At 43.9% G+C, this 21,749-nt stretch overlaps 1 protein-coding gene across 1 annotated transcript; it reads right to left on the reverse strand.

Moving 5' to 3' along the window:
• Positions 1-188: 188 nt before the first annotated feature.
• On the reverse strand, positions 189-10,706 carry LOC134063582 (opsin-5-like). Its single transcript, XM_062519174.1, has 6 exons — positions 10,577-10,706; positions 9,444-9,649; positions 4,890-4,989; positions 3,572-3,676; positions 2,816-3,039; positions 189-668 (listed from the first exon to the last, which is right to left on the reverse strand). Exons 1-6 carry the CDS (start codon positions 10,704-10,706, stop codon positions 189-191), a joined length of 1,245 nt encoding a protein of 414 aa, XP_062375158.1.
• Between the last annotated feature and the right edge of the window lie 11,043 nt (positions 10,707-21,749).

Consider the following 21,749-nt stretch of genomic DNA (forward strand, 5'->3'; position numbering starts at 1 on the left):
CTGTTTCACTTACTACTTTTGTACAACAGAGAGATATTTTATTGACAGCAGCAAGCACCAAGTCCATATTATGTACAGCACACAGTCCAAACAAATACACACAGATTAAGACATGTATCACCTCTTAAAAAACACACACACACACACAGAGAAAAAAAAAACTAAACAGGGAAACCCCTTGGTTTCAGTTAGAGTCGGTCGATTTCATACTCTTCAGTTTCAAAGGTGGCGGGAGGGACTGCACAGTTTATCTCCCGACTGACAGGTGGGGGTGTGTGTGTGGGGTTCAGGAACGTTGTGGGCAGGTCAATGTCCAGCAGTTGCCCCACGGTATACTTTGTCTCCCCCTGGTGGAAGTAGAATTGGCCTGCGGTGGCGGTGGGGATGGCATTGGCGGCGCCATCCTTGGGCCAGAGGTTGTTGAAGCTGCGCAGCCGCACCACGTCCTTGTTCTCACGGGTGCATGGCAGCAAGGCGCGCACGTCCCTGCGGAACTTGGCACTCATGCCGAAGTAGATGAGCGGGTTGTAGAAGCTGGCCGACTTGGCAAACATGCGGGTGAGGACGCTGGTGATGTTTGGCACATGGTAGCCCCAGGCTGACCACAAAGACACCAAGGCATAGGGTGTCCAGGCCATGACGAAGGCAGAGCAAATGACAATGGAGACCTAAAAGAAAGAAAGAGCATTTCAATATTATTTACTCGACAGGGTATTACAGTGTGTAACACTATTATATGCCAAATCCCTGATGGAGGCCATGGTGAAGGAAAGGGCATCAAAGGCAATTGAATTATTTGCTTAAAAGTCCAGATGTTCCATTGAAGTATGGGCAGACACCAACAATCACCAAAGCCATTTTCTCAGAGACATCCATTGTTTTCCCAAGTTAACTATAATAACCCTTATTCAAATTCCAAATGAGTATTGTGAGACCATTTTACAAGCAATCAGGCAGTTTGCGTTTAACACTTGGATTAAGCACGGTCTGTTTCTTAAGCGCACTGTTTGAGGCTCCTCACTTAATTTGTTTGCATGTGGAAGACAACTCTGCCACTCCTGTCTGGCGCCTGTTGTGGGAAGTCTGTTATTTATGGTGACGTAATTCCTCATAGACTGGCAGACCTCTTTGCCAAGGAAGAGTGTATGGTGTTATTGATGACTGGCAGTGCCAAAAGGATTAGGTGAGGATAGCTGGCACAGCTGTGCCATAAAAATGAAATTGCCTGTGATAAATTATCACGTCAGGAAGTTTCAAAGTCTCAACAGTGCCATTTGATGATCATTACCAGTGATTATAATGGGTACATTGAAAATATATGATGCCATGACAGATTTTAACAACAGGAGTGCCATAGCATCTTAGACAGCTCTTCCTTGGAAAAAAAAACACCCACACTTTTGAAAGCTATTGATTTCGCACCGTGTATATTTGCATAGACATATATAACGACTCATGAAAGGATTTTGGAGGACATGTCACGGCACGTCTTACCCTTGTGCCGTGTTAAGATGACTCAAGACTCAAATAAGATACGTTTATTTCACCCTAACAACATACTCAGTGTTGGGGAGTAACGGAATACATGTACCGAAGTTACGTATTCAGAATACAAATTATGAGTATCTGTATTCCGTTACAGTTACAACTTAAACAGTTGGTATTTAGAATACAGTTACATTGTTGAAATCAATGGATTACATGAGGATACTTCACTGTTTCGAAGTGTATTCACTCTCTAAATAAATTAAGGCAACTCCATGCATTTCCCGGAAAGAAATCTAGATGAAATTGTTTCCATGTTTAAATCCAAGCCGCGTCGTCTTGCACTAGCCACATTGCACCCGTCAGAACGCAACCAGCGCGCATTATGGACGCGCCATCGGAGATAACTGACAGCAAATTTGAAGTAAAGTAAGTAAGTGTTAGTAACTCCTACTCACCGACCGTGGTTCTTGATGTCTGTTCAAAGGATATTTTCCCAAGTAGGCCTATTAATTGCTTACTTCGGCCAATCGGTTATACAGTCTAGCTATCAATAACAAAGCCTGGTTACGTGTTGATTTAGACCTACGATGAAACCCATCTTAATAGGCACTGCATTGGTTTTCATTCCAACTTAAAATAGCTTATGGGTTATTTATTTGTAAGTAGATCTAGGCTATATTTATTTTTTTTAATGAATTATGGTGCAGCCTATGAAGGTGTATATTCTTGCGAGTAGCATAGGCCTAGCCTATTTTAACGTGCAGGTTTTGATTGTCATTAGCGACCACGTTCATTTTTGAGAGCACTGATATAGGTTAGCAGTAGGCTATAGTGTTTACATTTCCAGGTAGCCTAATTTGCGTCCCACCGGTCATAGCCTATATATGCACCCCTCATTTTTACTGAGTTGATGCCACCTAAAATCTCACACACCTTATAATTTCTGGCTATTACGTCCCTGTTCCAACTTGAAGAAGCATCTTCTATTACTACTATAAAACTTTAGTTGTATCAGGTGACTTAGTTGAATTCATATTCTCATACAGTAGGCCTACGTGGGCCGCATTCAGCCATTTGGAACAGAAGAACACACCACAATAGGCCTAAACTGGATTTGATGGGCGCATTCCTACACTTATAAAATGCAATTCAATGCGGAAGTAATCCAAGTATTCAGAATACGTTACTCAGATTGAGTAACGTAGGCTAACGGAATACGTTACAAATTACTTTTTTGGGCATGTATTTTGTATTTTGTAACGGAATACGTTTTGAAAGTATCCTTCCCAACACTGAACATACTGTAGGGCAGACAGCTTCAACTCACCCTGGTGACGTCTCTCTCCACCTTCCGGATGCGTTCGGTAATGAAGCCATCGGCGGTCATGGTGTTGCTGGTCTTCACCACGCTGATGATGGACGTGTAGGCAAAGAGCATGATCAGCACCGGCACCAGGAAGCAGGAGAAGAGCAGGGAGATGATGTACGACTTGTAGATGGTGGAGTAGTTGGCCTTGTTCCAGTCAATCTCACAAGTGCCATAGCCATGGTCTGGGGAGAACATTTCATGATGAGTTCCTCGTGTCATAAATCCATGATTTATGGAAAAAGTGCATGTAACACACACCAAAGATTATTTTGTGAGGTGCTAGCCACTGGTTAAAAAAATACAATGACAGGGAAGTGTTACACACTTTGGCTCCATACGAAAAGGTTTATTAGGTAATGACATTTCAGCCTATACGATCTGATTAAGGCCCTGTAACGTCATTACCTACAACATTTTCATAGAGTGTGCCATACTTCTCTTCCATTATCTCATTATTCCTAAAATCTTTGGTTTGCCTAGAACGGTTGGTCTTGTCTATTGTGCTTTAGCTTTTAATCTTCATAGAAATAGTGCAGACTATATTCAGTGTACTTAAATACAGTAGACATCAGGCCTTATGTTAGAATGTAGTGTCAACAGGTATGATCTTTCTTTCTTTTCCGCAGAGGACTCATAAAATCATGACAGCTTAAACACATCGTTTGACAAATAGCTGTTTGCCATCACTGGTCACAAGCAGCTCGACTTTCCCACCTTTGTAGCTGCCCCAGCCAATGAGAGGCACCATGGCCCAAAAGAAAGCCCCGGCCCAAACGCACATCAGGGAAACGTTTATGGTGCTGGTCCTGATACAGTATGCTGTGAATGCAGAAAAGAAACAGGCAACTCCTGGGTCAGGTCCACTTCCTCAGTCCTAATCCGAAAACTCATTAGTCTGGGTAAGAGCTGCCAGTAAGCATGGATGGTTGACTATAAATGTGCCTTTTTGTTGGGCTGATTGTGAAATCGTTGATGAAATGCATTGAATTTTCCCTAACATGAGTCATTTAATTTGAATAGGGGCCTACATGGCATCTTCAGTAGACATACGCAACACTGTTGTGGCTCTGAAGTGTTTCACATACAAATCTAATGTCATTCAATGGAAGCAAAAAGTTAGCAACCATCAATCTAGCAGTCAGCTAATTAAATGTCATATCCTTATGCTCTCAACATTTTATTTAATAATCATCTTTGAGAAAACATTGTGCACTTTTTTGCACAGCTCTGCCAGTTGAATAGGACTACTGTACTGGACAAGGTGCGACTCCACTGAATTGGGTGTGTGAGTAGAAATTGGCCAAGCGGTTTCACGCCTGCTTGAGGCTTATATCTCTGTAAACACGATCGCCGTGAAAATGTGACGCAAAACAAATGAGGGGAAACCTTAAGTGTGCCATTCTCTTGTTGGAGTTATGAATGTCAGATTGTGGCATTTTACGAACAATGGACTTCTTTCTCGGCTGGGTCAGGAAGTGGGGATCGGTGAAAAGGACCTCTGTTAACAGAGCGCAAGCAAGTTTATGCTCTGGTGAAGAAAAAATCAATTTCGGGAAGCACAGACGCGCAATACATAATTTGTCACCTTTTCAAGGTGTGAATAAAACTGTATGGGCCCAATTGAAATATAATATATCTTAGTGAGGTTAAAGTTCAATGTAAAATTAGTTCAATGCAGATCATGTCTATATATTTCTTCAGCATGTGTCCTGTGCCCTTCAGTTTGATGATTCCACACATGTTTGTACTGCAGTATATCTCTGTCTTTCATTCTAATTAAGCCTAAATAAGGAAGACTACTGGCAGACTAGTCCATGGCAACAGTGTTATGTAAAGACAAAGGAGTCAATGGGTAGTGGAAAGACGCCTAAACCCAGTCACTTGCACACTAATACACAGCCATGCCCGCGTACAAACTCTGCTATGGAGGCATCATTTCCTAAGCATATTCATGCATGGATTGTTTGAGCTACTTCAACATATAGTTTTAATCTGTGGATGTGTCTGGTTATTGTGCACCTATCACACCTACCTCTGTTGGGATGACAGCCTTTGATGTATCTCGTGGCGCTGATGACTGTCAAGGTGTTGATGCTGGCAAGGCCAAAAAGCAGCGTGAAGAAACCATCCACCTGAGGGAGGAGAGAAAGAATTGAGGGAGGAGAAAAGAGAGGGACAGAGGAGAGAACAGGAGAGGAGTTGAGGTGAAAAGATGGGGAGTATAGAGGAGAACAAGAGAGGAGGAGAAGAGGAGAAAAAAGAGGACAGCGCAGAGATCAGCAGGGTGTTTGGGTCTCAGATTGCATCTGCCATCAGTGCAGTGCCGCCTGCCCCAGACTGTCTATCACCTGGGGCTAGATTACTGTCACCCAAATCTGCCCGCCCAAGCGCTTTGATCTCTTATAGGCATTAAGTTAGTTAGCTTGATTGTTGTTTGCTTTTGTCTGTGTCAGATAGTATCTCGGTCAGGCCCTCAAGGTTCTCACTAGGCCCTCTGCTACATTCTTGTCCGTCATCGCCGGGTCTCACTTAACTCTCAGTAATGATGGGGTTAATAACATGTCCTAGAGGGAGATGTTAATTTCGGCATGGCTCTGGTCAGAATTAAGTTCTGTATTACCAGTGGTTCTGTATTACTGGTCTACCGAGGCTCTAGGGGTATTTTTTTTTTTTTTTTAAGAAAATGCTTCAGTGGCATGCTCAGTCAGTAGGCCTACAACTCTAGGTAACGAAGGGGTTAATAACACATTCTAAAGGAAAGTGTTAATTAAGGTAGGCTACAGCTCTGGTCAGAATTAAGTTCTGTATACAAACCATAAGTGCCTTTGCTAGGACGTAATGGCTTTACGTCAGTGTAAGAAGAATGTAGATATAAGCGAACTCCATCTGGTACAACAAAGCTAGCACATGGAAATGGCTTTGATATTCAGACAATGTATGCATGGGTAGAGAGGGTTACATTATCTATAGGAATTAACTACAGAGATCAATGTTGTCCATGCTGAACATAGTATACATCTATTTAGGATGGTTAACTCCAAAGTTAAAAGATGATCAAAGAATTTAATAGAGATGTGAACATGTGTTTAAAACTTTTGTTTACAACATTGCTGCACTTCTGAAACGATTTGGTAAGAGTTTAATGCACCAATTTAAGTTTAATTTCACTGATCTTTACGCCTCTGCTGGAAGTCGTAAGTCAATTAACCTTTTCCAGACCCACTCTCGATTGAGAAGGGTTTGATGACAGTCAGTTTTTAGGTTAACTTTTCTCCATTAAGTTTATGTTTCCCATTTATTCCAAATTTATGATTTTTTTCCCCCACAATGTTTGCAGTACAGGTGGATATTTTATCATCAAGTTTCCCTGGTACTTACTCTCGTTCTGAACCCTCATTTATAGAGCAGAGGGACAAACCCTGTCAAGTGAAAACATTTTCGAGATCTCACACCCCTGGTAACCGTTGACATTGCAATGGATACCGCCCTGATGTGGAACGTATTAGAGCCGGATCTCTTCACAAGGGAGCAGCTCTATCTCAGGAAGTGATGTGGAATGAGGTTATCCAAATGTACATGACATAGTGCAGTATAGGCACCCTGGTTATCTATCATCCCTGAAACCCGCTCCTCAACCTCTTGCCATGCCTGAACCCTCAGCGAGGCCATGACTACTCTCCTGACGTTCCCAGGGCTCCAGTCCTTTCCGCCCAATCAGGGCCCATGGAGACGCCAGCGGAATTCCAGGACTGTACAGACCGCTCCGACCACCACCTCCCCTTCACCCCCCATGCCCCCAACATGTACCTGTTCGTGTCCTGTCACGCTGATGCAGTAATCTGCTAATGCCTCTCACATGCTTGCCTCACTCACTCTCTCTCCTTACCTCTCTACCTCGTTCACTCGCCGACTTCATTTCACATCTCTCTCTCTCTCTCTCTCACTCCCTCTCTCTCTCTCCTTACCTCTCTACCTCTTTCACTCGCCGACTTCATTTAACATCTCTCTCTCTCTCTCTCACTCCCTCTCTCTCTCTCCTTACCTCTCTACCTCTTTCACTCGCCGACTTCATTTCACATCTCTCTCTCTCTCTCTCCTTACCACTCTACCTCTTTCACTCGCCGACTTCATTTCACATCTCTCTCTCTCTCTCTCACTCCCTCTCTCTCTCCTTACCTCTCTACCTCTTTCACTCGCCGACTTCATTTCACATCTCTCACTCTCTCTCTCTCCTTACCTCTCTACCTCTTTCACTCGCCGACTTCATTTCGCATCTCTCTCTCTCTCTCTCTCTCACTCCCTCTCTCTCTCCTTACCTCTCTACCTCTTTCACTCGCCGACTTCATTTCACATCTCTCACTCTCTCTCTCTCACTCCCTCTCTCTCTCCTTACCTCTCTACCTCTTTCACTCGCCGACTTCATTTCACATCTCTCACTCTCTCTCTCTCCTTACCTCTCTACCTCTTTCACTCGCCGACTTAATTTCACATCTCTCTCTCTCTCTCTCTCACTCCCTCTCTCTCTCCTTACCTCTCTACCTCTTTCACTCGCCGACTTCATTTCACTTCTCTCTCTGTCTCTCACTCCCTCTCTCTCTCCTTACCTCTCTACCTCTTTCACTCGCCGACTTCATTTCACATCTCTCACTCTCTCTCACTCCCTCTCTCTCCTTACCGCTCTCTTTCACTCGCCGACTTCATTTCACATCTCTCACTCTCTCTCACTCTCTCTCTCCCTCTCTCTCCTTACCGCTCTCTTTCACTCGCCGACTTCATTTCACATCGCTCTCTCTCTCTTTCTAAGTTCCCTCGCTTTGCCATCTTTTACAGAACCTTTAATCTCTCTGTACTGTTGTCACCTCTCGTTCTGCTCCGCCTCCCCTTACAGGCCTCTGTCACCTCTCCCACATATTTACCTTCCCACTACACTCGTTTATCTCTTTCTCTCTCTTCCTCCCTCTCTCTCATTCTTCCTCCCTCTCTATTTGTACTTTTCCCTCGCCCGATTCTCCTTTTTTTTCTCACTTTGCTTTCTTCTCTCCAGCGAAGTGGGTGAGTATTAAGGTCAAACATCGGCAAAAATCTCCATCTTTCCCTCCCTCTGTCTTGCTCCCTCCTTTCCTCCCTCCCTCTGCAGAGCAGGCTGTCATGACTGAGGGATGAGCTCATGGCACATGCTCGCTCCGTCTGGAACAAAGATGTGTTCACCTCGCCTCGTTATCTCCCCGAACCGGCTCCCACTTATACAGAGGACCTCTTCAGAACTATGATTGAAAGGACCCGACCTGTTGTTGTTACAATATTTTTTCTCCCCAACACCCCCCCCCCCCCCACTCCATACACACACACACTAACACACACACTCACACCTTTCACACTGTAACAATATCATGGGCTCCCCTTCACTCTAGCCCCAGGCAAAACAAAATAAGCTTTACAAATTCCAAGTGGAACGTGAGGTAAGTGCCAACTATGTCACTGCATCTTTAAGTTCTTACACTCAGTCCTAGATGTGGCCACGCGCTGCTGTTTGTGTAAACAGAAAGCTTTTAGGCAGTTAAAGCTCTAGCGGCCTTACAACCAGTAAAACTATGTCAACCAATAATACAAATACGTATACAATCAAAAATCTGCATGAGTCTGAAAACAATAACAATATGCTTTTTTTGCTGGGATCTGCTTCAATTTTGAGGATTCCATACTGTATGCATTCAGGATTCCATCTGAATGCATGGTTACGAATGAATTCAGAGCTGCCTAAATTCAGTTCTTAGTTCCTAAGGGGACATTCCATATAAGATATTCCATGTAAACATTTGCATTTTAGTCTTTGTGTAGCGACACGTTTTGACTCTTTTCACCACATTTCTCACACATTTAACTGGTATTGAAATAATCCCACCACAGCTTCAGCTTCTAAAGCTTCAGAAATGACCGCCCTGCCTGCCACCCAGTTGAATGTGAAGTTTATCTCCCTGCTTTGGGGCGAGGTTCACACGTTTGCAGCCAGTGAAGTAAAGACCAGTTTCCCCCGTACTACCCCACCATCGGCCGCCAACTCCCGCTGGCCTAATCTCATTACAGATTAACCTCCTACCCACATGGAAGCACTGATAATCACTTAATTCACCGGACCCCTGCCATTCACTGGGGTATTGTATTGATTAAAGGAGCACTCTTATTAGCAAATGTCCTGAAGCTACTACAGTTTAGTCCCACTGTAACCATTTATCCTGGCAGGAAATTGCGTCCAAATGCTGGTCAAATCCAAGCTTTCGTTCCACAAATAACTAATATCAGAATAAGCACTTTGCAACCCATCAAGTGTGAGTTTTGTTTAAACTGCATGTCGGCCATTGACACATAACAGCCCATTCAAAGAAGCAATCAAAATAGTGAGATCTGAAATTACCTGTATCTGGTAGAGGTATCTGAAAATAGTTCTACCTTCTATAGCACTAAATGTAGCTGTCTTCATGTCCCCAATTCATTTCTTCATAATGCACTTCAATCAGTGGGAGAAGTTAAAAGCAAACAGCCAAATGCAAAGCTGTTTGCTCAGCTGTTTACCAAGTTCAAACCTTACCTGGCAGGTCCAAATCCATTTTGTTACGAAGCCATCATCCTGAAAGATATTGAAGATCTCTATGATTCCTCTGGAGTATCCAAACACAGAAATGCAGGCATCCGATATGGCCAGGTTGAAGGTCAGGTAGTCTGTTGGCTGTAGGGAAGCCCTCTGCTTGTATAAAACAAATATGACCAGACAGTTCCCCAGCCAGGAGAGACAACCTGTAAAATACAAACGGTTCGCTTAACAACAGAAAGGTACCAGAAAATATTGTGCATAGGCAACCGTTATAATTGTTACTGGCAAAAGGACTGCTTTGGTGCTGTGAGGATATTCACCTTGTGTCTAAGAGGCCTTCCATCATAGTCTAGAATTAAACCACATTACGAACGGCAGGTTGTCGTCAGGACGACATCACCATGAAAGAGGAAGTGTAGCTGGACACCAGCCACAGTCTATTGGTTAGGTGCCCCACTGAGTACTCCAGGAAAGCTGACTGACCTAACATTGATCCTGTTTCAATTATCTACATGCCAACAAGTCAGTGGACGGTGTGTCATATAGGAAGCCCATGCTGTCCTTGTGGTTTTAGTTCTCTATATACTGTATATTTAGTATATATAATATACTCTATCTAGTAAACATTAGTGGGCACGCTCAGTGGTGCGAAACAAGTGTTTGAAATCACTTTGTCAAAACTTGATTGATATTTATTTTATTTTATTTGTGAAATAATGAAGCATATTTATACTCTTTTGAGACAGCTAAAGTTTGAGACAGCTAAAGTTTAGTGAAGTGAAATCAATTTATTCATATAGCACATTTAGAGGTCTGGCTACCTGACTTCCATTGGGTCCTTAGTTGTACTTACATCTGAGTGATTGAAATTAAAAAGGGTCTAATGGGAGCACGTCAGCATACAACTTAACAACTATAGCAGTGGTAAATAGCCTGGCAGCAATAACAGGTTAATACCAGTGCTATCATCATAACCATAACTACATCATTAATACACAATAACAACACACACACAAACAAATTATACTCACACACTCACATGCAAACACATGCACACGCTCACACATAGCACATATACATACAAGACACACACAAGAAATGTGTTTGTGAGAAGTGAAAAGTAAACATACCTATGACCATCAGGTACACCCCAATGAGGAGTTCAGCCTGCTCAGACAGAGGAGGCTCTGTCTCCACAGCAGTGAGGTTGTTGTTCCTCCAGGGGATATTTACGATCTTCACCGGGATCTCCACTGACATGGTAAAGTCAGGGCCCTTGCGAGTGAGGAATGAATTCATAGCTGCCTAAATAATGCCACTGACCCAGTTTTTTTGTGGAAATATGATAGTGTCCCATGCATACATGAAAGATCACGGGCACTTCTTCTTCGAAACAGCAAACTCTGGAGTGGCAGAGCTCAGGCTGGCCAATGGCAACGTGAGCAGCTCTAATCCAATTTTTGTCTTACGGATGAAACAGATGGAGTCACTGAGATAGGGAAAGCCGCTGCCACATGAAATACCACTTGTGAGGGAAGATGAACAGCCATGTGCTCATCTGGTGACAATGGAGTAGATTTGAAACGCTTAAAACAAAACTGAGATGCTACGCTTTAAACAGTTTGAATGTATGAGGCAGGCTATGTGACGTGAGAAATGTGTGATATTTAATTAGACTGACAAAGATGCCAGGATATACAGTAACTGTAAAAAAATAACATAGTGAGGCACACAGAGATTAATACAGATGAATCCCCTATCCCTCTCAAAACCGTTTAATTTGATGAGGGGATAACATAAAACTGATAAAAGAAAATTCAATCCTCAGAATCAGAAGGTACAATTTGTTTATCAAGTATGTTTAGACGTCCCATAATTGCTAAGGTGTTTATGTGCAATTATCTCTAAGTAAGCCTTGAAGAAATATTTTTGGGGATTTACATGATGTGATCCCGTTGAGTAGGGTGATAATCTCATTAATGTATTATCCCTGTCTGACAGCAACACTCTCCAGTGGGGATCGGTTCAGCCACATCAACACTTTTCCAGTCCATTAACTCCGGCCAAAACATTGGAATTTACTGTATTTGTTTAATATTTGTCATTCTATTGAGATGATAAAATACAGAGTCATGACCCACAATATGAACTAAACTGCCAGTATAGTGACATTAGAGAGAGAAAAGCATGGTGCTGTAAGTACAAACATGAAGGTTGCTTGAGCTTCAGGCATTTCCCTGGAATAATGCATCAAGTGTTTGATACTCAGCTGCACTGGTAACAATTTGTGCAGGTCTATTAAATGGAAACAGTGCCACAAAATGGCATCTTATCCAAAGTGCTGCCGAGAAAAGACTTTGTTTTCTTTAATTGGACCCATTTAGTTAGATCTTACACTTTGTTCATTTAGAATGACCACCCTTGTCATGCTTAAATGTTTACATGTGGAGAGCTCTGGGGATTTCTCCTTGTCATTAAAACCGCTTTATCTTTATATTTATCTCTAGATTCCTCTGATATGACTGAAACAGAAGGACAACTAATACTATTTTTAAAACACGTTGTTTCCATCTTTAAAGTTGCATTTGGAACAGTGAGAGGAGGGCCTGCATTTCTAACCAAGCCCCCCCCAACACACACCTCCTCTACACCCCCTCTAAACCACCACCACCCTACACCCCCCCCCCCCCCGGACCCAGACTGAGCCTCTCTGTGAAGGCTGCCCCCGTTGGGGTAACCCGAGTCCCAGGGCCAGCACACACCTCACAGTGCGCACCTTGTTTCGGGGGACTCAGGGGCCGCTGTGGACCAGCCTCCCCCTCCACCCTGTGCTCCGGATGTGGTGGGCAGGGCTCCCAACAGCTTGACCCCCCCCCCCCACCCCCACCACCACCTCGCTCCAGCCCACACCCCACATCCTCCCGCTTCCGTCCTCCGCCTGGCCTCAACCCCTGCTTTGAGTGGCAGAGAGACCGGGCACTGTGGGAATGAACCCCTGACCCGCACTGTCTGCCATCTCGCCACAAACGCACCTCTCACTCGCACCCTTCCTCCACTGCCGCTGCACCCGAATGAGGCCAAGTCGCACTGAGGAGCACAGAGAAGGCGCATCTGTGGATTATTTTAACCTCCATTCAATCAGGGTTAAGTCAACTGCAAGACACATTCTCCTCTTCAGTGACACGCACGAGCAAAAAGCTGGGGAAAAGGAATGATACAAAAGTAAAAAGACCGCAGCAACAATAACAAAAATCCTTTTTGGTCTTACTTTGAATCGAAATAAAGCAAAACCATGATTTTGAGTGTTTTTAATTTGTGTGACATACGTGAATGAGTATGCTGGATATGGGCCTGTGAGCCAGGAAGGCGCTGGGTGGAGTCCAAAGTCACAAGGCTAATCTGTTGGGTTTTGTCTCGCAGGAACACGTTTCACGTCCAGGTTCGCCCGCTATATGAGTGCAGGTCGGACCGCACCGCGCTAGGAAAGCACAGCGCGGATATCCATGCACTGGCTAATCAGACTATGTTTTCCTTGTCAGCGCCATGGTGTCAGATGGCCAACCGGACTGTTTTCAAAGGTCTCGGTGGGAGGACCTCACACACACACAGCGCCGGCCCAAAGACAGACGTGCCACTGCTGCAGACTCAACACGCTTCACCCGCGAGGCCTTAGCGCCGAAAGTGATGAAGCATTTTTTGTTGTTTTTGTCCCCCCCCCTCCCCTCCCCTTACGTTGTTTGTTATTAATGCCTTTTTTCATTTCCTGCACGAGACCAGGGATGAGAGTTTAACTGAAAGGAAAAGTTCAGCTAAGTTGAAAAAAAGGGATTAACATGTCAGGTGAGAATGACATCTGTTTCTGGTGGCCACCCTGGGGCCACCAGAACACGAGGGAGGGAGATTACCAAGCTCATGGGCTCAGAGGTTAAATACCTGCTGCCGTAAGACTCCTCTGACACAGATGAAACTACCTGGACAGGTAACTGATGAGACGAAGGCAGATGATGAGAGGGGTTGCTTGGACTTTTTCCCACATAAAGTCGTTGCCAAATGAGTGTGGAAATCCATGACCTAATAGGCACAAGCTTCTCCAATCACTGAATGGAACTGAGTGTAAGACAGGCCACAAGGTATATATCTCTGTTTAGGCGGCAGCAGAGAACGAGAATTTTACACGGTTCACTAGTAGGCCTACCGTGCTGGAGTACAGTTCTTTCCCATACTTGGTCTGTACTCACACTGCATACTATCAAACTGTACCCAGGAATGGATGAGCCTCTGTGTAGAGAATCTTTAGAATCTTTAAATAAGCATGATCATGAGTCCAAACGTTCTGTTCCCGGGTCCACCACCTCAAGCGGTCCCGGGCACCGTGCCCAGATATGGTACGGAGCAATCATACTGGTAAAACAAACCGGACTTTGAGGTCTAATGTACTCGGTACAGTACGCATGGTGAGTAGGCACTAAGATGCTCCACAACAGAGAGTAGAGTATTAAATATTTTCCAATATGCCAATTTCCACATGTTGACTCCTGTTTGAGAATGCGTGAAAAAAAACGCCCAGACACAGACAAAAAAAAAACCCACACGCGTTTTTGACTCACATTTCTCATAATGCTTGTGCTTTGACCTCTGGTCTCCACCCCTCTTGCACCGCTTCCTCTAGCCTCTCTCTCCTCGGCTGCTCCGCTTCTCTCCGCTCGCCTCGGCTCCTGCCCGGTGATGAGGCCTGACAGCGGGAGGTAAAAAGAGCCTTTCATTTTCCGCTCTCCGTGCGCCCGAGCTACGGCCCTCAGCGCCAAGATGCCGTCGCGCGGTGTCCTTGGCCTGCACCGGTGCCACGGGGGGAAGAGAAAAAAAAAAAACACAACAGTGCGTCTTAGTTCTTCCTGAGAGGCTGGGGCTGGACATGCTAATCACATTTGAAGCATGAAATATGCTCTGTTGGCCACTTGTGGGAATGGAGGGGGGTGAGGGGGGGTGAGGGGGGGTGGTAGGGGGAAGAGAGGGTGGGCAGGGCAAGGGCTTGTCGTGATCCGAGCCCGGAGCTCTCCAGGTTGACTTTGGCACCAATCACTCAGAGGCGGTAATCACAACAACGCTGTCGACGTGATTAAACGCGTGCTCACGCTGGAAGGAGCGCAGGAGGGCGAAGAAGCACGTTAGAGTGGCCATACAGTCGAAAAGCGATTACAGTAACGTCAAAACACGCTGAGTGATTGTGCTGCGTCTGTGTGGAGAGCGGAGAGCAGCGAACAATGAGTCACTTCATGAAGAGAGACGTTACGAGGCCTGGAGATTTGTACCAGACACACACACACACACGCACACGCACACTCACACACACGAGCTCTGAAAGCGAAAGAAATCCACTCGCTCTCATCATTCTTTCCTGTCGAATGGAGAGTGTGGTTGATGGCCAGAGGCTTGACACAGTTTTTTTTTCACCGTTTTTCACACTGCCTGTAAAGGGCTGCTTGTGGGACAGTGAGCACCCAGACGTGCCATCAGTGCCTTCACTGGGTGTTTAATACAGCACTTCTTAAGCTGTCTGGATGAGGGGGAAAGAGTCAAAACAAATTAGTTGTCTGAGTAGGTGATAGTTGTCAAATGAAAGGAATAAATGGTGTTACATGTTTTTTCCATTTTCGAAACCTAATTGACAGTGACATAGGCCTTTATTGGGCCCATTGAACTGGAGTTTAATTCCAATAGCAGGGACATAAAATTAATAGTCTGTCTAAACGTATAGGAATATTCAATTTTTTTCAAGTATTGCACATAGAATTAAACAAAGTCAGTAGTGTAGCCATGTTCTGTAAATGCATATTGCTGCTTATTTGTCTGAATGTTTTATAGCTGGATTCGACCCAACCACAGGGTGTATATGTACACTTCCACTGACAGGTGCATTTCCTACATTTACCACTCCTAAAGTCCTTGCTGTGGCTTTAGTCTATTTGAGGTGAGGCTATCATGGCTAAGTATGGGCCTGCTGAATTTCACTTCTCAAAAACCACAGCTCTCACCCTGTCCAAACCCAGCCACAAAAACTCAAGCCTTTTTAAGTCTGGCCGGATGCCCATCCTTGACAAGTCTCTGCTACAGCACCAAACCTTTATCTCTCCTCTTGTGATTTTTGCACCACAGTGGAAGAAAGCTCCATAATGAGGTATTTTCTTGTTTTCTCAAAATAATGTTTCATAGGATTGTTACAAATGCTGGATGTGGCAGAGAATATGGAGATGATGTTGACCAGTAATATTCCATTGAACTGATTTATATGGGGCACGTTGACTGGCATCTGTGAGAGTTTACTGTATGTGTGCCATGTACTATGTGAAGTTCAGAGACCGGCATAGATTAGTGCAGAGCTCAAGGTCTTTGGCTCCAAACCATGCGTAAATATTTATGTGGGCACTGCATTCAGGTGGCAATTTCTTCTGCAGACCTTCTGTTTATTTAAGCAGGTAACTTATGTAAGTAGGAACCATTTAAAGTTGGAATTTGGGCTTGTCCCAAAGGGAGCTAAACATCAGTTTATACATTGAAAGTATATTTTGCCAAAAAATAAACCGATTTCCATAAGGAAACCGAAAGGTGTAAATTCAACTAAATATCCTGTGAAAGTATAGATAGAATCATGTTTGCATGGAGGGGTCTTCATAGAGACGAATAAGAAGCTGATGTTACAGTGTGAAGGAGTGAACGGAAATGTACCGAGAAACAGAGACCGTTCAGAGCGCTCACTTAAGTTCCAGCTGAAGAGCATCAGTTTTGACATCAACTTATAGCAACTTACCACAGGAAAAAAAACAACCCAAAATTCATGAAATACGGGCCATCAAGAACAGTTGGACGTGCACATTGGGTGTGTCTCTCTGGGATCTTGCCTGGCATCTGTTTTATAGATTTAAGGAAGATCTTCCAGCAAAGCCCCCATTGAAAGGCTGCGAGAAATTTGTAAATGAGAAAGAGAAAGCAGATGGAAAAAAAGTGGCAGATAATTGTCTTGAATTTGATATATTTTGAGGTCTGTTGAATTTTGAAGACTAAGAAAAAGGTCCAATTATACGGAGACTGATGTTATATTGCACTGCCTGATGATGCCCTGGGGTTAGAAAATCTGGTCACACAGAGATTTCAGAGCAAATACATCTATGACCAGCTGAAAAAGCACACTGAGCCTTAGCAGAGTCCTGGACAATGGCGAGAGCTGTATTTTCTTGTGGATAAGCCTCCCAGGGTGCCAGTCTGTAGACATTTGACCAGTTCTGACCTCGCTCTATCTCATTCTTCAGATGGGAGCACAGTGCAAGGCAGGGATGGATAATCCCCCTTAAACCCAAGTCTTTGTGGGGTTTTGTCTGCGGACACTGGGACTAGGGTTCTGCTCCCCCCCACCTCCACTCGCAAACATCCCTCCCTCACATAGCTCCAGGGAAGGAGGGAGATGAGGCTCCTCTGTCCAGACTCTAGCTGGGAGAGCTTCTAAGGCAACAACTAAACCTCCTGTACTTTTCAAAGAGTGGATCCTGTAGCCTCTGGGGCTCAAAGTGTAACAGACCATATTTCGTCTACAGGCCAGCATTCTGTGGTATAAAATGCAAATGAATTCATTAAATATCACACCATAATAAGGTCTTTTGTCCATGAAAAAAAACAAATGTGTTTGGACCTGAAGAGAAACTTTCATTTGGTGTAATTCTGTCCATGTGGAAGATGTAGACCATAAAAACATAACAAACTGTTCCAGTGAATCACTAACACGCATTTAGGAGAGTTTCAATCGCACAGGAGGGAGGGGGAAGGAGCGTGCTTGCTCTTTGTTTTGTTTGAACGTCAACAGAAGTGATGTTACCCAACATCGCTTAGAGCACCTTTAAGTAGAACGAAAAGCTCAATGAGCTATATTACAATCATTTCATGTATTTTGTCCACTTAAAGATAACACTAAAAGTATGATGTGCACAAAGGAGCTCTGGTCCAATATACTGTAGAACGCAGCCCATACATGAAAGCAAAGGCTACTTTATCTTCTGTAGATGTCCTTGTCTTCGTATGAACAAAATCAATTATATCCATACATTACTGAAAGCATGAGGTGCATGAAAAGGTCTATACATTCCATAGGTTGGGCAGTACACGGCAACACATTCCATCCACAGCAGTAAAGGCTGCAGACTTTCGTCCCATGTGTTCACAGGTGAGGCTTTGTGTTTCAAATTTTGACGACAATTATGATAGGAAATGCCTGCAGTGGATAATATTTACTACATTTCTACCCTGTCATTGTGGATCAGTGTCTAACTGTTAAAGGGCATTTTTCTGACTGGAATCCGACCTCGGGTGAGGTCCTAGTGGACTTGATGCCGCCCCGACCTCCTGCTGAGGGAGTGGTGCAGATCATTTGTTGTCTCACCTGTGCCCTGTGGTGACCGAGCATGTCCTCTGCCGCCCCTTAACGGAGCCCAGTGACCTGCTGGGAGCCCTCGTGTCTGGTGGAGACTCACGCGAATTGGGCGAGCGGTCCTATAACTAATCCTTAAGGACAGGACACCTCACATTCATCTTTCATCTACAGAGAGAGGCCCCTGGTTGGGTCATTCAGGTCAAGGTCTGCTCTTGTGCAGGCAGTTTATTCTTCCAAAGAGACAACAACATGGCATATGTGTTTTGAAACATATTTCAAATACTGGTAGAACGTGGTGTACATACTCACAAACAGTCAGGGATATTCGGCTTTCGGGTGAAATGTCACGATGGACCTAAAATCCACTATTCACTTTTCGGGTGAACTTAATGTGACTAAACTCTAAACCTTTGAATGCATGTCCAACAGTTCAGTGTTTCAGTACTTTCTGTACTGAAATATTAAATTTTCACCTGAAATCCAGATATCTCTAACTTTTTGTAGTAGCTTGTAACAGGCTAAATTGCATGGTCGAACGAGAAAATATCACAGAAAAAAGCCCCATCACTGAAGAAATGCCTAACTACAGTATGTCAAGACCATAGACATATATACGTATATATATCTATGGTCAAGACAGCCTGTTTGAATTTTTCAGAGGTAAGAGTACAAGTAGTAGGTAGTCCAAACATAGTACAAGCCATAGTACAGCATGTACTGTCTGGAGCACAAGATTGTTGTGTTTATCAGTTAAGTCTTAGGAGATTTCAGCTTCAAATACAATTGCCATTCATTAATAAATCTCATGGCTTTAGATAAAAGGCTTTCACCACAGCAACGAAGAGCACTGAACACTGATTATCCAATGTGCAATTGCCCATAAATCTCAAATTAGACTCTGAGCTAACAATAACTGATTAGTCTGGTACCCAATTACATGTTCGTGCTTTCCTCAAGACTGCTTCAGAATGACTCAATGTGGTGCAACTTTAGAAAAGAACAAAGATAAATTATATCTAAAAAAAAATCAGTAATGTTCACTACCAAGATCTAGGGCCATCTTTCTCAGAATAGTGCTCAGAAACCACACTTTAATAGAAGTAGTGTGTCCGAACACCTGTTGCCTGTTCCATTCCAGATATCTCCTGAAGGCCTCACCTCTGCCAGATGCAACCCACCTGGGGTCCTGGCAGAGAGATGCCCAACACAGGTAAAGCTGACATGGGGTAAGAACGGGGAAGGAAATATGGGAGTGGGAGCGTTCTGAACACGGACAGCCATGGATCTCAAACATTCCGCTCTGTTGACAGGCTCCTGGTGAGCTGCTGGCTTTGGAGCAGCTTCAGTGTCCGACTGTTCTGGAGATCAGATCAGGGCCAGATCCTCACCAGATCAGGGCCAGATCCGGACCAGGATCAACCTCTATCTGAGTTCGTATTTGTATGCACCTGTTTCATTTATCAGATGAAGTAACCGGCCATAAAATTTCAAAAATGGCCCATAAATTCAGATGCAATGATAGCACCATTGGACAGCCGAAAATTTACAACTCCTCTCTTGAGCTTCCTGGTACATCAAGAGTTGGCACCTAGTCAGGCCCTTTCCCATGTGGAGTGATGCGTTGTTCCAAATGCCTAGAGGTGCATTATATGATATCACTTAGGCCCATGCTTAACAAAAACTCAAAAGACCAACGACAAAAATGCCTGCTTCCCCTCAGTCTTGTACGCCGTAGTTAGAGTAAATAAGCGGTGTTAAGTTGCCCCATTTGTGTCTTGCTGCCAAAATTATGATCTGGTGGCAAAACGTTTCTCAAAACAAATGTGTGCTAAAGACCACCAATTTACTGAAGCTGTTTGTTTGCCTTTACGCGGCTGCAGCAAGAATGCACCACAGGGCTGAATTAGCTAAGTGTTCCAGAATCTGAGGGAGAGGTCATGGGAACATATTCATTTTCATATTTCACCAAGTTACATGTCTAGTCCTACAAACTGATCTAGAACTAGCAAGCTATAGCTACCGAAAAGGCATACAGACCTTGTAAACACCATCCACAGCATATCCTGGATGGCTGTAAATGCAGTGTTGTGCACGTTCACACTCTTCAGTAACTAGTTCAAAGTTCAGTTCACACACGTGCAAAGTGAACTGTTCACGTTCATAGTTCACCATTTTTAATTTTGAACTAGTTCAAATTCAGTTCATTTGAATGAAAATCTGTTTCTGACGGAATATAGGCTACAGCCACCTGTTGTTCTCATCTAATTGAGGATGTCCGTAATTGGGCTTTATTTCGCTGGGCAGATACATTTCTTTTAGGTCTATGGCAGATACCGACGCCTAATAGGCCTAAATGCGGCCGCGCATTTATTAATATTTAATAATAAATGCATCAGCTGTGCATGCCTGATAGCGGACGAGTGTAGTGACATACTGTAGGGCTCTTTGAACACGTTATAAATCCCTCTATCATCACTGACAAGTGCAGAATCTTTCCGCGATTGCATTCACATAGCAGCGGTTCTGTGTACAATGCATCATGCGTAACGTGATCATGGCTAATGTAGTAAGGTAATGCAAGCTGTACTTTAGGAGTGGCGCCCGCCCCGTGGGCAGTGAGTGTGACAACAACATACTGTTTCTAAATTGCCAGCAGATAGTGTCACTCGACTTCTCAGGACAAAATAAATTCCAAAAAGTTTAATTGGACCTCAACAGTGACGTTCGTCGTTCATGTCACATAATCTGAGCGAATTCACGTTCAAATTCATTATTTACAAATGTGTTGCGTTCAGTTCAGCGTTCACAGAAAAATGAACGTGTTCAATGAACGCGTTCTTTTGAACTCGTTCATGCACAACACTGTGTAAATGACACATGTTTACAGTATATGCTTTGCATGACCAGACAGTAGGCTATATAATCAAAATGAATGTTACGATTATACTGAAACCATACCTATATTTTTTTTATAGTAAATTGTTGCATAGCGCTGCTTTCTTTGTAACAAGCAGAACAATCTTCAGTAGGATCAGTAGAAGCACTCCCATCATCACATACGCATCCCAGCGCCTGAAGAAAATATGTTGGAATGACTTGCGGTGTGTAACACGTAACACAGGAACCCGTGCACTTGAACCAGGCAGGCCCCTTCAAGAGTCTTTGGAAAGAGACAAGAGCCTGTGATCAAAACACATGCTGCTGAATGCAGGAACACATTTCAGGGGCTCAGGAAATGCCTCTTGGAGTCTGCACTGAAGATAATCGTCTTAAGGCGGCGTGAAAAAAAAACGAGTATTTTAAGTGCGCTTGGAGGACTTTTCATTTGTCAACTATGAGGCCTTCAGGCAAATTCAGATGTTTTCGCGGTGGTTGATTGTACCAAACTGTAATTATACAGTGATTTTCGCAGGATGCTTCAAGGTAATGCACACCTCAGTTTAAGTCTGTTTAGTAATAAGGTAATAATTATGCTTGTAGAACACCACTCTTTCCATAAACAAAAATGGCACAAACACTTCTGAATTTACATTTCATTGTTAAAGCATTAGCAGGGTTTGATAAGCTTTAAAGGTAATAAGCACATGTAACCTGTTATCACCTTTAAGTGGGTCTCCTACTCTATCACTCATTTAGGCATTTTACAGATACTTCCTGTTATGCAGAAAATGTGGTCCTCACTCCTATTAAATCTATGTTTAGGGCTCGATTCTGCGTTTATGTTCAAGCAGACTCTATTTCTACACCACATAATTCATGGTTTTGGCAGTATCTCTCTCACTCCACTCCACATACTCTCTTTCTTCTTCTCTCTCGTTCTCTCCCCCAATAGCCCTGGCTTTGACCTGACCACTGAAGGAACGCTCTGTTGGCCATGTCACTGGGGT

This window comes from Sardina pilchardus, chromosome 18 (assembly GCF_963854185.1).
Source record: "Sardina pilchardus chromosome 18, fSarPil1.1, whole genome shotgun sequence".
NCBI classification, from domain to species: domain Eukaryota; kingdom Metazoa; phylum Chordata; class Actinopteri; order Clupeiformes; family Clupeidae; genus Sardina; species Sardina pilchardus.

Coding starts and splice junctions, on each gene's coding strand:
- LOC134063582 (XM_062519174.1), bottom strand. CDS start 10,706: ATGTCAGTGGAGATCCCGGTGAAGATCGTAAATATCCCCTGGAGGAAC. Junction 9,650..10,576: donor GGTGTACCTGATGGTCATAG/GTATGTTTACTT, acceptor TGTATTTTACAG/GTTGTCTCTCCTGGCTGGGG. Junction 3,040..3,571: donor TGGCTGGGGCAGCTACAAAG/GTGGGAAAGTCG, acceptor TGTTCTCCCCAG/ACCATGGCTATGGCACTTGT.